Source organism: Aquarana catesbeiana, linkage group LG02 (assembly GCF_042186555.1).
Source record: "Aquarana catesbeiana isolate 2022-GZ linkage group LG02, ASM4218655v1, whole genome shotgun sequence".
Taxonomy (NCBI): Eukaryota; Metazoa; Chordata; class Amphibia; order Anura; family Ranidae; genus Aquarana; species Aquarana catesbeiana.
The window spans coordinates 763,688,917-763,703,333 of record NC_133325.1 but is presented as its reverse complement, the minus strand read 5'-3'; the positions used below and the strand labels follow the sequence as shown (position 1 = coordinate 763,703,333).

At 41.8% G+C, this 14,417-nt stretch overlaps 1 protein-coding gene across 1 annotated transcript in view; it reads left to right on the top strand.

Annotated features, from left to right (window-relative positions):
• The first annotated feature begins 6,888 nt into the window (after positions 1 to 6,888).
• Positions 6,889 to 14,417, top strand: part of LOC141129287 (beta-1,3-galactosyltransferase 5-like) — a 64,636-nt gene continuing 57,107 nt past the window's right edge. The window contains exon 1 of the mRNA XM_073617229.1: positions 6,889 to 7,148. Coding sequence (XP_073473330.1) covers positions 6,891 to 7,148 — 258 coding nt within the window. The 5' untranslated portion in view covers positions 6,889 to 6,890. The remainder of the gene's footprint in view (positions 7,149 to 14,417) is intronic.

The window sequence follows — 14,417 nt, the reverse complement described above, 5'->3', positions numbered from 1 at the left end:
AGCGATTGGCTTTCATGTAAAAGCAATCCTAGCAGCTAATTAGCCTCTAGACTGCTTTTACAAGCAGTGGGAGGGAATGCCCCCCCCCCCCCCACCGTCTTCCGTGTTTTTCTCTGGCTCTCCTGTCTCAACAGGGAACCTGAGAATGCAGCCGGTGATTCAGCCAGCTGACCATAGAGCTGATCAGAGACCAGAGTGGCTCCAAACATCTCTATGGCCTAAGAAACCGGAAGCTACGAGCATTTTATGACTTAGATTTCGCCGGATGTAAACAGCGCCATTGGGAAATTGGGAAAGCATTTTATCACACCGATCTTGGTGTGGTCAGATGCTTTGAGGGCAGAGGAGAAATCTAGGGTCTAATAGACCCCAATTTTTGCAAAAAAGAGTACCTGTCACTACCTATTGCTATGATAGGGGATATTTACATTGCCTGAGATAACAATAAAAATGATTTAAAAAAAAAAATGAAAGGAACAGTTTAAAAATAAGATAAAAAAATAATAATAATAAAGAAAAAAAAAAAAAAAAAAAGCACCCCTGTCCCCCCTGCTCTCGCGCTAAGGCGAACGCAAGCGTCGGTCTGGCGTCAAATGTAAACAGCAATTGCACCATGCATGTGAGGTATCACCGCGAACGTCAGATCGAGGGCAGTAATTTTAGCAGTAGACCTCCTCTGTAAATCTAAAGTGGTAACCTGTAAAGGCTTTTAAAAATGTATTTAGTTTGTCGCCACTGCACGTTTGTGCGCAATTTTAAAGCATGTCATGTTTGGTATCCATGTACTCGGCCTAAGATCATCTTTTTTATTTCATCAAACATTTGGGCAATATAGTGTGTTTTAGTGTATTAAAATTTTAAAAAGTGTGTTTTTTCCCCAAAAAATGCGTTTGAAAAATCGCTGCGCAAATACTGTGTGAAAAAAAAAAATGAAACACCCACCATTTTAATCTGTAGGGCATTTGCTTTAAAAAAATATATAATGTTTGGGGGTTCAAAGTAATTTTCTTGCAAAAAAAAATTATTTTTTTATGTAATCAAAAAGTGTCAGAAAGGGCTTTGTCTTCAAGTGGTTAGAAGAGTGGGTGATGTGTGACATAAGCTTCTAGATGTTGTGCATAAAATGCCAGGACAGTTCAAAACCCCCCCAAATTACCGCATTTTGGAAAGTAGACACCCCAAGCTATTTGCTGAGAGGCATGTCAAGTCCATGGAATATTTTATATTGTGACACAAGTTGCGGGAAAGAGACAATTTTTTATTTTTTTTATTTTTTTTTGCGCAAAGTTGTCACTAAATGATATATTGCTCAAACATGCCATGGGAATATGTGAAATTACACCCCAAAATACATTCTGTTGCTTCTCCTGAGTACGGGGATACCACATGTGTGAGACTTTTTGGGAGCCTAGCCGCATACGGGACCCCGAAAACCAAGCACCGCCTTCAGGCTTTCTAAGGCCGTAAATTTTTGATTTCACTCTTCACTGCCTATCACAGTCTCGGAGGCCATGGAATGCCCAGGTGGCAAAAAAAACCCCCAAATGACCCCATTTTGGAAAGTAGACACCCCAAGCTATTTGATGAGAGGTATAGTGAGTATTTTGCAGACCTCACTTTTTGTCACAAAGTTTTGAAAATTGAAAAAAGAAAAAAAAATTTTTTTTTCTCGTCTTTCTTTATTTTCAAAAACAAATGAGAGCTGCAAAATACTCACCATGCCTCTCAGCAAATAGCTTGGGGTGTCTACTTTCCAAAATGGGGTCACTTGGGGGGGTTTGTGCCACCTGGGCATTCCATTGCCTCCGAAACTGTGATAGGTAGTGAGGAGTAAAATCAAAAATGTACGCCCTTAGAAATCCTGAAGGCAGTGATTGGTTTTCGGGGCCCCGTACGCGGCTAGGCTCCCAAAAAGTCCCACACATGTGGTATCCCCGTACTCAGGAGAAGCAGCTAAATGTATTTTGGGGTGCAATTCCACATATGCCCATGGCCTGTGTGAGCAATATATCATTTAGTGACAACTTTGTGCAAAAAAAAAAAAAAAAAATTTGTCACTTTCCCGCAACTTGTGTCAAAATATAAAACATTCCATGGACTCAACATGCCTCAAAGCAAATAGCTTGGGGTGTCTACTTTCCAAAATGGGGTCATTTGGGGGGGTTTTATGCCATCTGGGCATTTTATGGCCTTCAAAACTGTGATAGGTAGTGAGGAGTAAAATCAAAAATGTACGCCCTTAGAAATCCTGAAGGCAGTGATTGGTTTTCGGGGGCCCCGTACGCGGCTAGGCTCCCAAAAAGTCCCACACATGTGGTATCCCCATACTCAGGAGAAGCAGCTAAATGTATTTTGGGGTGCAATTCCACATATGCCCATGGCCTGTGTGAGCAATATATCATTTAGTGACAACTTTTTGTAATTTTTTTTTTTTTGTCATTATTCAATCACTTGGGACAAAAAAAATGAATATTCAATGGGCTCAACATGCCTCTCAGCAAATTCCTTGGGGTGTCTACTTTCCATAATGGGGTCATTTGTGGGGTTTTTGTACTGCCCTGCCATTTTAGCACCTCAAGAAACGACATAGGCAGTCATAAATTAAAGGCTGTGTAAATTCCAGAAAATGTACCCTAGTTTGTAGGCGCTATAACTTTTGCGCAAACCAATAAATATACACTTATTGACATTTTTTCTACCAAAGACATGTGGCCGAATACATTTTGGCCTAAATGTATGACTAAAATTGAGTTTATTGGATTTTTTTTAGAACAAAAAGTAGAAAATATCATTTTTTTTCAAAATTTTCGGTCTTTTTCCGTGTATAGCGCAAAAAATAAAAACGGCAGAGGTGATCAAATACCATCAAAAGAAAGCTCTATTTGTGGGAAGAAAAGGACGCAAATTTCGTTTGGGTACAGCATTGCATGACCGCGCAATTAGCAGTTAAAGCGACGCAGTGCCAAATTGTAAAAAGTGCTCTGGTCAGGAAGGGGGTAAAACCTTCCGGGGCTGAAGTGGTTAAAAATATATATTTTTTTAACTACTGTCCTCATGTGACTAATAGGAACCAATCAACTAAACAAACATATCCTATAGTATGCTTCTGAACTTTGTGGGAGTTTTTTAAATTGCCTGTGTAAATGTGTTTTTTGTCGCTCATCCTTCCCTTAACCCAATGCAATGTTATGCCCTTTCACACCTTTAACCACTTCTGGACCGAGCCTATTTTGACAGTTGCTGTTGACTAGTTAAAATCAGTTGTTTTTTTTTTTTTTGCTAGAATATATATATATATATATATATATATATATATATATATATATATATATATATATATTTTTTTTTTTTTTTTCAGACACCCTAGAGAATACGATGGAGATCCTTGCAATACTTTATGTCACACCGTATTTGCGCAGTGGTGTTACAAACGCAATATTTTGGGAAAAAATACACTTTTTTTAATTAGAAAATAAGAAAACAGAAAAGTTAGCCCAATTATTTTCTATATTGTGAAAGACAATGTTACGGCGAGTAAATTGATACCCAACATGTCATGTTTCAAAATTGTGTTCGCTCCTGGAATGGCGACAAACTTTGGCATGTAAAAATCTCCATAGGCGATATTTAAAAATGTCTACAGGTTACCAGTAGAGTTACAGAGGAGGTCTAGTGCTAGAATTATTGCTCTCGCTCTAACGATTGTGGCAATACCTCACATGTGTGGTTTAAACACCGTTTACATATGTGGGCGCCACTTGCGTATGAGCTTGGAGGGACGGGCCGCTTTAAAAATGTATTTATTTTTCTTATTTATTTCACTTTTAATTTTTATTTTATCATTTTAAATTAATTATTTTTTGGATCACTTTTATTCCTATTACAAGGAATGTAAACATCCCTTGTAATAGAAATAAGCAGGACAGGTCATCTTCAATGTGAGATCTGGGGTCAAAAAATCCTTCACTTAAAAGCAATAAAAAAAAAAAAAAAAAAAAAAGAAATGTCAATTCTTTTTTTTTTTTTACTCAAAAAATAAATAAAAATGGGCCCTTTAAGGCCGGAGGGCAGAAGTAACGTTTGACGCCGCTCCAGTCCTCCAAGGGCATAGTGTCGAGTGGGAGGGCCACCTCACTCGACTTCCTGACCATCCATCACAACGATCGAATCGTTTCCGCCGCTGCCCACGGGTCCGGTAAGTGGCGGAGACGACCGGGAGGTGGTGGGAGGGGGAGGGGCACCTCTTCCGCCGCCCATAAAAGTGATCTAGTGGCGAATCCGCCAATGAGACCACTTTTATGTGAAAGCGGACCGCCTGCCGTTTAAAAAGATACCAAGCTTATGGCAGCTATCTGCTTTGCCCAGTGCCCTGCATGCAGTTTTATATGATATATACTGTTCTTTCTGCCTGGAAACTTGAGAATGTCCATGGCAACCAAAAAGTGTCCCTTTACGTCAAAAGTGCTTTTAGACCAGCTAGAAAAGAGGGATAGTAAATAAGAATCACTTGCAGAATTGAGCGATAGTGATTTGTGGGGAAATCCGTCATCAAACACTGAAAGTAATGACAGCGACAATTCTGCGACTGAGCAAATTTCAGTGTTTTTGATTTGATTATATTATTAAATAAATTTTATTATTATTATTATTATATTATTATTTTTTATAATTATTTATAGTTATTCATTATATTATCATTTACGATTTCGTGTTTCAAACTTTATCATACCCGGGATGTCTACTAGACAGATTTAAGTGAGTTATTCCTCATGCCCCGTACACACGATCGGACTTTCCGACAACAAAACCGTGGAATTTTGTCCGAAGGGTGTTGGCTCAAACTTGTCTTGCATACACACGGTCACACAAATGTTGGCCAACAATTACGAACGTAGTGACGTACTAGACGTACTACGTGGTTCTTCAGCTCTTTAGCGCCACCCTTTGGGCTCCTTCTGCTAATTTCGTGTTAGTAGAAGTTTGGTGAGTGTTGATTTGGGCTTTTCATTTTATTTCTTAACGGCTGCTCATCAACCAGACATATTGTGGAATCGGAGGAGATAACGTGTTATTTATTATTGGCCTTGGAGTTATTACTTTGACATTATTTTTTTGGTTGAATAATAATGATTTGATTTGGTATATTTTCTATATTTTTGGATGCATAGAATGCACTTTTTGGTTAAGTTCTATTGGCAGATAGCATGTCTAATTTTATTTGTTTTATTTTTTTAATGCACAATAAAAAAAAAATGTGGAGAATAATACTTGGCTATGTGTTTTACTTCAAATGACAGTTTGGGAGTCGGGAGTAGGTAGTTACATTTTAAAAAATACAATGTAAAAATGACAAGGGACACCAACATAGTTGTATCTTTGATCTTAAAAACCATGGGATAGTGGTGTTGTGATAACTTGCACAAATAAAAAAAAAAAAAAAACATAATAATAGTACAGCAGCTCCGACCGGAGCTGACAGTTTCATAGTGTGTACCCGACTTTAGATTTTCTCTCACTTCCTGTCCTGCTGACAGTAGTTGCGATCACTAATTAAAGAATACAAAATCTTTACTGATGCTTATGTAGAGAAGTGCAGAAGTATTGTCAATGCAGTTCCCCTGGTTCCCCTCTAGGTGTCACTGTCTAATAGTGTGAGACAAAACAAAAATATATAATTGTGAACCCGTGCTTAATCGGTTCAAAAGTGATATGGCAGTGGCGGCTCGTCTATAGGGGGCACATGGGCACCCCCCCCCCCAACCTAAAAAAAAACAAACAAAAAAAAAGGCCCTTTAACCACTTCAGCCCCAGAAGAATTTACCCCCTTCCTGACCAGTGCGTTTTTTGCGATCCAGCACTGCGTCGCTTTAACTGACAATTGCGCGGCTGTGCGACGTGGCTCCTAAACAAAACTGACGTCCTTTTTTCCCCACAAATAGAGCTTTCTTTTGGTGGTATTTGATCACCTCTGCGGGTTTTATTTTTTGCGCTATAAACAAAAAAATTGCGATAATTTTGAAAAAAAACGCATTATTTTTTACTATAATAAGTATCCCCAAAAAATATTTAAAAAAACATTTTTTTCCTCATTTTGGGCCGATACGTATTCATCTACATATTTTTGGTAAAAAAAAAATCGCCATAAGCGTTTATTGATTGTTTTGTGCAAAAGTTATAGCGTCTACAAAATAGGGGATAGTTTTATGGCATTTTTATTGATCTTTTTTTTTTTTTTACTAGTAATGGCGGCGATCGGCAATTTTTATCATGACTGTGACATTATGGCAGACACATCGGACATTTCTGACAAATTTTTGGGACCATTGTCATTTATACAGCAATCAGTGCTATACAAATGCACTGAAACCTGTGTAAATGACACTGGCAGTGAAGGGGTTAACCACTAGGGGGCAGTGTAAGGGTTAAGTATGTCCTGGGGAGTGTTTCTAACTGTGGGGGGCATGGCTACGTGTGACACCTCACTGATCATAGCTCCCGATCACAGGGAGCAGAGATCAGTGACACTGTCACTAGGCAGAACGGGGAGATGCTTGTTTACATTAGCTCTCCGTGGGGCGATTGCAGGTATCCCTGCGGTGATCGAGTTCACGGGACCCGCGACCCGACTCACGGAGCTCCCGGCCAGCGCGTGCACCGGTGGAGGTCGCTCATGCAATGGCACGGCGGCAAATTTAAAGGGACATACTGGTACGCCCATTTGCCCAGCCATACCATTCTGCCGACGTATATCGGCATGCACCGGTCGAGAACCGGATAAGAGTGTCCGGGCGCCGGACACAGTCTATGGGAAGCTTCCCAGCTTGCAATCAGCTGATTGTAAGCTGGGAAGCTGATTTGCCCGTGTTAAGGCGGGGTTCGGGGCGCAAGCGATGTGCCCGCAAACACTCTCACTGATTGGTACGTGGCCTCCTTTCCGATTTTTAACTGGCAGGGACGAAGACTGTGCGGTGCTTTTTGCAGCCACGTCACTGCCAGCTTCCTGGTTCACTGCTGTGTGGAAAGCAGTGGTGTCACTCACTATGGCAGTACGGAGCAGCTCTTCCTCCTCCTGGTTTACCTCCTCCCTGTCCTCCAGCTACTACAGGTGTGCTCCAGGTGGACGTCTCTCGGGCTGTTACTGCCCCCAGGTAAGAATCAGACCTCTCTCTGAGAAGCCTGCAGTACTCTGGCTTCAGTGACTTTTCTCAGCTCTGCCGTCCTTGCTGTCTGTGTACTCCGGGAAACTGACAGATGACAGGTCAGCACTCGGCATATTAGGGATATCAAGAATGTGAGGAGAGAATGTGAGTCAGCGACAGCATCAGCTTTAACCTCTGCAGAACATCTCAGCCATATGTGGACAAGTGCAAGAAGACAATGTGTAGGAGGATGGGGGCCAATGTGGACATGGAGGATGCAATACAGGGGGGGATGTGTAAAAGGAAGGGGGGTGTAAATGTGGACAAGAGGGGGTATTTTGTGTACAGGGAGGATATACTACATACAGAGAGGGGGGTTAATATGTACAGGGGAGGGGGGTTAATATGTACAGGTGGGTGTAATATGTACAGGGAGGGGGGTTAATATGTACAGGTGGGTGTAATATGTACAGGGAGGGGGGTTAATATGTACAGGTGGGTGTAATATGTACAGGGGGGTAATATGTACAGGAGAGGGTAATATGTACAGGAGGGGGGTAATATATACAGGGAGGGGGGTAATATGTACAGGGAGGGGGGTTATATGTACATGAGGGGGATAATATGTACAGGGGGGGGGTACAATGTACAGGGGGTAATGTGTACAGGAGGGTGTAATATATCTGTGACTGAGGCTGCACTATATACCCTGATCTGTGATGCTGGGGCTGTATACTACTGACACTATGGGTGGAAGCAAGTGGAATACAGGGGACGGAGTGAGTAGATTCTATTACGGGTGGGGATTATGAGAAGTGGGAGGGGTCAAGAAGGAAGGGTGGGGTCTGATGCCCCCCCATCCTAAAACTTCACCAGCCGCCACTGTGATATGGTCCAGAAATATTTAGACAGAATAAAGGTGGATAAAGCACTGGGACCAGATGGCATCCGCCCACGGATCCTAAATTGAGCTCTGTCATTTCAAAGTCATTGTTTCTAATTTTTAATGACTGGAATGGTACCACTGGATTGGCGTAGGGCTAATGTGGTGCCCATATTTAAAAAATGATCAAAGTCTTTACCAAGTAACTATAGACCTGTTAGTTTAACTTCTATAGTTGGGAAGATACCGGAGAGTTTAATAAAAGACCACATAGATGAGTTCTTGCTGGAAAAAAGTAGGTAAGTAGAACCTTGGACAGAGGGGTGGCTGTGGACGTGGTATACTTGGATTTTGCCAAAGCGTTTGACACAGTTTCCCCCACACGATTCATGTGTAAGGTAAAGTCTACAGGCTTGGAAAGATCAGTTTGTAAATGGATAGAAAACTGGCTAAAAGACAAAATTCAGAGAGTAGTGATTAATGATTCTTACTCTGAATTTTCTAAGGTTATCCGTAGTGTACCCCAAGGTTCAGTGTTGGGACTCTTACTTTTTAATATCCTTATAAATGATATTGGGTCTGGGATTAAAAGTACCATTTCAGTCTGTGCAGATGACACCAAGATATGCAGTTGAATAACTTCCTTATAGGATGTCTCCAACTTACAAGCCAACCTCAATGCACTGTTTAATTGGGCGACTATGTGGCAAATGAGGTTTAATGTTGATAAATGTAAAGTTCTGCACTTAGGGACTAAGAATATACATGCATCATACATACTAGGGGGAGTACAACTGGGGGAATCCATAGTGGAGAAGGATCTGGGGGTTTTGGTAGATCATAAGCTCAATAATAACATGCAATGCCAAGCTGCGGTTTCCAAAGCGAGGAAAGTCCTTTCTTTTATTAAATGCACACACATGGTAGCACTGCTCTAACTGTGAAAACCTCTAAATATGCGTGTTGATTACTGGTACCTTCTCTCCAGGTGCCAGATTCATATGACCTCTCACTTATAAATAGGGATGAGCCGAACACCCCCCGGTTCGGTTTGCACCAGAACCTGCGAACGGACCGAAAGTTTGCGCAAACTTTAGAACCCCATTAAAGTCTATGGAACTTCGAACGTTCGAAATCAAAAGTGCTAATTTTGAAGACTAATATGCAAGTTATTGTCCTAAAAAGTTAAGTGATGGGACTTCTGCGCTACTATATGAATACGTTAAATCAATAGGATGTGTGTGAGACCATAAAAGTGATGCTGCAAAATCAAATAGTGCTCACTAAATCACCATAATGGTAAACTATATAAAAAAGGATTTCGCGCAAACACATTAAAAGTGAATTCAATATATAAAGTAAATCAAAATACAAGGTGCAAATCTAAAAAAAGTCCAATAAATAGTGAAAAATCACTTTAGTGAAGGTTTAGTTGGGTGACGTATTTTCACATACAATCAATGATTCACTGATTTCCTTCCCTTAAGACAAGTCTCCCATTGCCCTTACCTTGAAAGGCTTAAAATAAAGCCTTGATGTGGATACAGGTCATGGTCTGGGAGTAGTTGATATGTGTCCCCTGGAGGTGGTTCCTGGTGTGCTGGTCTGGGAGTAGTTGCTGTGTGTCCCCTGAAGGTGGTTCTTGGTGTGCTAGTGTTGAAAAAATGCTTCCAGTCAGGGGCAATCCCAAATCCAGGGTTCCGGTCCAACCTCCCTCTCTCTGTCTGTCTGACAGCTGCTCCTCTTGTACTCTGGAAATCCCGCCAGTTCAGGTGGGTAGACGCTGGTATATACCCTTTAAATCGATCAATAGGGTGTATATCTCGGCTCTCTCACCATCTCCTTCCTCCAGATAATGTCACAAATCCGGCTGGTGAGTAGTTGTTGTCACGCCTCGCCAGACCAAGATCGGGTTCCACTTCTATCTCCTCTGAGCAGCTGTCCTTTGGATGATCTTTGAGACAAGCCTATCTGACTCGCAGCCTGTGGTTAATGAGTCCACCCCCTCTGGTAAGGGTATTTCATTCGTTATACATATCCACCAGACATCCCAGAGCCACACCACCCCAAGGTTCACTCCGGCTTTTATAGAGCAAGGAAACCTTAATATATGGGATAACATTGGAACTGGCTCCCCTTTTTTCTAATTATTTCCAATATTTGATTTATGTACTTTATTTTATCTTGTTTTTGGTACACACAGATATATGATTTATGGTGTGTTGACACATGTGTTATCGCTGATTGGGTTGGATTCTTTATCTTCTACCATTCGTCACGTATAAAGACTACTCATATTGATATTTTTTGTTTCACATTTTTTAGATGTTTATGCATTTATGATTATCAAAAAATGTTTTTCCTGTACACTCCGGAGGGGAGTATATAGGTTTATTTTATTCACATTTTGAGAAAGTCACCACTTATATTCTTTACAAGTTCTAATAATAAGAAACACTAGTCACAAGTGTTTAGTATCACAGTTTGAATTTTTTAAAACTGATATGTAGAGAAAGTCACTACCTATATTCTTCACAAATTTTTAAGAAACACTAGTCATAGGTGCTCAGTATCACAGTTGGAATTTATATTTTTATATATCCACTGGGTTTGGGTTCCTCTCATTAAAACGTTGTGATTCTAATTAGATCTCCAGGCATGCACTCTGGTGAATCTTTTGCCTGACAACGAACATTAATTTCGTAAGCGCCACATTGTTATATTAGTTTAACTTTCCACAATCTGTCTATTTATGTTGGCTGCTAGTTCTGTAGAGTTGGTGCAATATTACTATATATATCCTTATTTTTAAAGTGTAGCTCCAGCCAAAGCTATTTTTAAGCTTTTTGGAAAACATAGGGAAGGGTTATCACCCCTGTAACATTTGTTTTGCTGTCTTTGCACCTCTTCAGAAGTTTTCACCTCATTTTCTGTCCCAATGACAAATGTTTTTTTGAAAATTTGGGGGTTTTAGTGAAACAAGGATTGGTGATAAAGCATCAGTGAAGAGGAGACACGTTTTTCCCATATTAACTCTTACAGGAGAGAACTTCCCTTCCTAGAGGTAGATTTCATCTCACTTCCTGTTGTCTCCTTCCATTTGCAAGTAGGAGTCGTTTGTAAGTTGGATGTTTGAAAGTAGGGGCCTTCCCTATATACTCTGCAGAAATTGGGGCCTTAGGTGTTGGTGTTGCCACAACACTGTAAGCCCTCACAGTTACTCTTGGTGGGCGCAGGAACGTGCCCTGCTGTGAAATATTAGATCAAGAATTGTAATTACATGCCATTGTTGAACATTGGTAGAAAAATTGGGCCTTTGGTGGTGGTGGTGCTGGTGCCACAACACTGTAAGTCCTCACAGTTACTCTTGGTGGGCACTGGAACGGGCCCTGCTGTGAAATATTATTTCAAGAATTGTAATTACATGCACCTGTTGAACAGGGGCAGAAAAATTGGGCCTTTGGTGGTGGTGGTGTTGCCACAACACGAGGGAAGAGGCCGTGTTGGCAGCTGCTTTGCCAGACAAAGTACCCTGAGCCTGGGTGAGAGAGGATGAGGAGGATGAGGACGGCTTGGTCATCCAGTCTACCAAGTCTTCTGCATGTTGCAGCTCAACACGGCCAGCTGCCGAAAAAAAGGACAAGCGTGTCCCGCGGCCACGTGCTGATGAGGATGCACCGTCTCCACGACCAGCACTGTTGCCTATAGACACAGAGCCTGCTTGCCCTCTTTTATTGGCTTGTGACTGTCTGCCTCTCCTTATTGGCCTTCCAGACATACTGATGACCTGCAGTGAGATGTAGCTGCACAAAGCTGGGATGTATATATACTGATACTGCAGCTAGCAGAATCAACTGCCTGCATGTGGTACTAATAGGATCAGAAGAACACCACCAATTTTCTTCAGGTAGCGTTAGGTGCACACTGTGCAGAGGACATAGTATACTAACGGTAAATACTGTAGCTGCCTGCCTGTGGTATTAATAGGAGCAGAATAACAGCAATTGTCTTCAGGTAGCTTTAGGTGCACACTGTGCAGAGGACGCACTACACTAACTTGTAAATACTACAGCTGCCTGCGGTACTAATAGGATCAGAAGAACACCGCCAATTTTCTTCAGGTAGCTTTAGGTGCACACTGTGCAGATGACGCACTACACTAACTTGTAAATACTGCAGCTGCCTGCGGTACTAATAGGATCAGAAGAACACCACCAAATTTCATCAGGTAGCTTTAGGTGCACACTGTGCAGAGGACGCACTACACTAACTTGTTAATACTACAGCTGCCTGCGGTACCAATAGGATCAGAAGAACACCACCAATTTTCTTCAGGTAGCTTTAGGTGCACACTGTGCAGAGGACGCACTACACTAACTTGTAAATACTGCAGCTGATTGTGGTACTAATAGGATCAGAATAACACCACCAATTTCCTTTAGGTAGCTTTAGGTGCACACTGTGCAGAGGACACACTACACTAACTTGTAAATACTGAAGCTGCCTGTGGTACTAATAGGATCAGAAGAACACCACCAATTTTCTCCAGGTAGCTTTAGGTGCACACTGTGCAGAGGACGAACTACACTAACTTATAAATACTGCAGCTGCCTGCGTTACTAATAGGATCAGAAGAACACCACCAATTTTCTTCAGGGAGCTTTAGGTGCACACTGTGCAGAGGACGCACTACACTAACCTGTAAATACTACAGCTGCCTGCGGTACTAATAGGATCAGAAGAACACCACCAATTTTCTTCAGGTAGCTTTAGGTGCACACTGTGCAGAGGAGGCACTACACTAACTTGTAAATACTGCAGCTGCCTGTGGTACTAATAGGGTCAGAATAATTCCACCAATTTTCTTTAGGTAGCTTTTGGTGCACACTGTGCAGAGGACACACTACACTAACTTGTAAATACTGCAGCTGCCTGTGGTACTAATAGGATCAGAAGAACACCACCAATTTTCTTCAGGTAGCTTTAGGTGCACACTGTGCAGAGGACGCACTACATTTACCTGTAAATACTACAGCTGCCTGCGGTACTAATAGGATCAGAAGAACACCACCAATTTTCTTCAGGTAGCTTTAGGTGCACACTGTGCAGACGACGCACTACATTAACTTGTAAATACTGCAGCTGCCTGTGGTACTAATAGGATCAGAATAACACCACCAATTTTCTTTAGGTAGCTTTAGGTGCACACTGTGCAGAGGACACACTACACTAACTTGTAAATACTGCAGCTGCCTGCGGTACTAATAGGATCAGAAGAACACCACCAGTTTTCTTCAGGTAGCTTTAGGTGCACACTGTGCAGAGGATGCACTACATTTACCTGTAAATACTACAGCTGCCTGCGGTACTAATAGGATCAGAAGAACATCACCAATTTTCTTCAGGTAGCTTTAGGTGCACACTGTGCAGACGACGCACTACATTAACTTGTAAATACTACAGCTGCCTGCGGTACTAATAGGATCAGAAGAACACCACCAATTTTCTTCAGGTAGCTTTAGGTGCACACTGCAGAGGACGCACTACACTAACTTGTAAATACTGCAGCTGCCTGTGGTACTAATAGGATCAGAAGAACACCACCAATTTTCTCCAGGTAGCTTTAGGTGCACACTGTGCAGAGGACGCACTACACTAACTTTTAAATACTGCAGCTACCTGCGGTACTAATAGGATCAGAAGAACACCACCAATTTTCTTCAGGGAGCTTTAGGTGCACACTGTGCAGAGGACGCACTACACTAACTTGTAAATACTGCAGCTGCCTGCGGTACTAATAGGATCAGAAGAACACCACCAAATTTCATCAGGTAGCTTTAGGTGCACACTGTGCAGAGGACGCACTACACTAACTTGTTAATACTACAGCTGCCTGCGGTACCAATAGGATCAGAAGAACACCACCAATTTTCTTCAGGTAGCTTTAGGTGCACACTGTGCAGAGGACGCACTACACTAACTTGTAAATACTGCAGCTGATTGTGGTACTAATAGGATCAGAATAACACCACCAATTTCCTTTAGGTAGCTTTAGGTGCACACTGTGCAGAGGACACACTACACTAACTTGTAAATACTGAAGCTGCCTGTGGTACTAATAGGATCAGAAGAACACCACCAATTTTCTCCAGGTAGCTTTAGGTGCACACTGTGCAGAGGACGAACTACACTAACTTATAAATACTGCAGCTGCCTGCGTTACTAATAGGATCAGAAGAACACCACCAATTTTCTTCAGGGAGCTTTAGGTGCACACTGTGCAGAGGACGCACTACACTAACCTGTAAATACTACAGCTGCCTGCGGTACTAATAGGATCAGAAGAACACCACCAATTTTCTTCAGGTAGCTTTAGGTGCACACTGTGCAGAGGA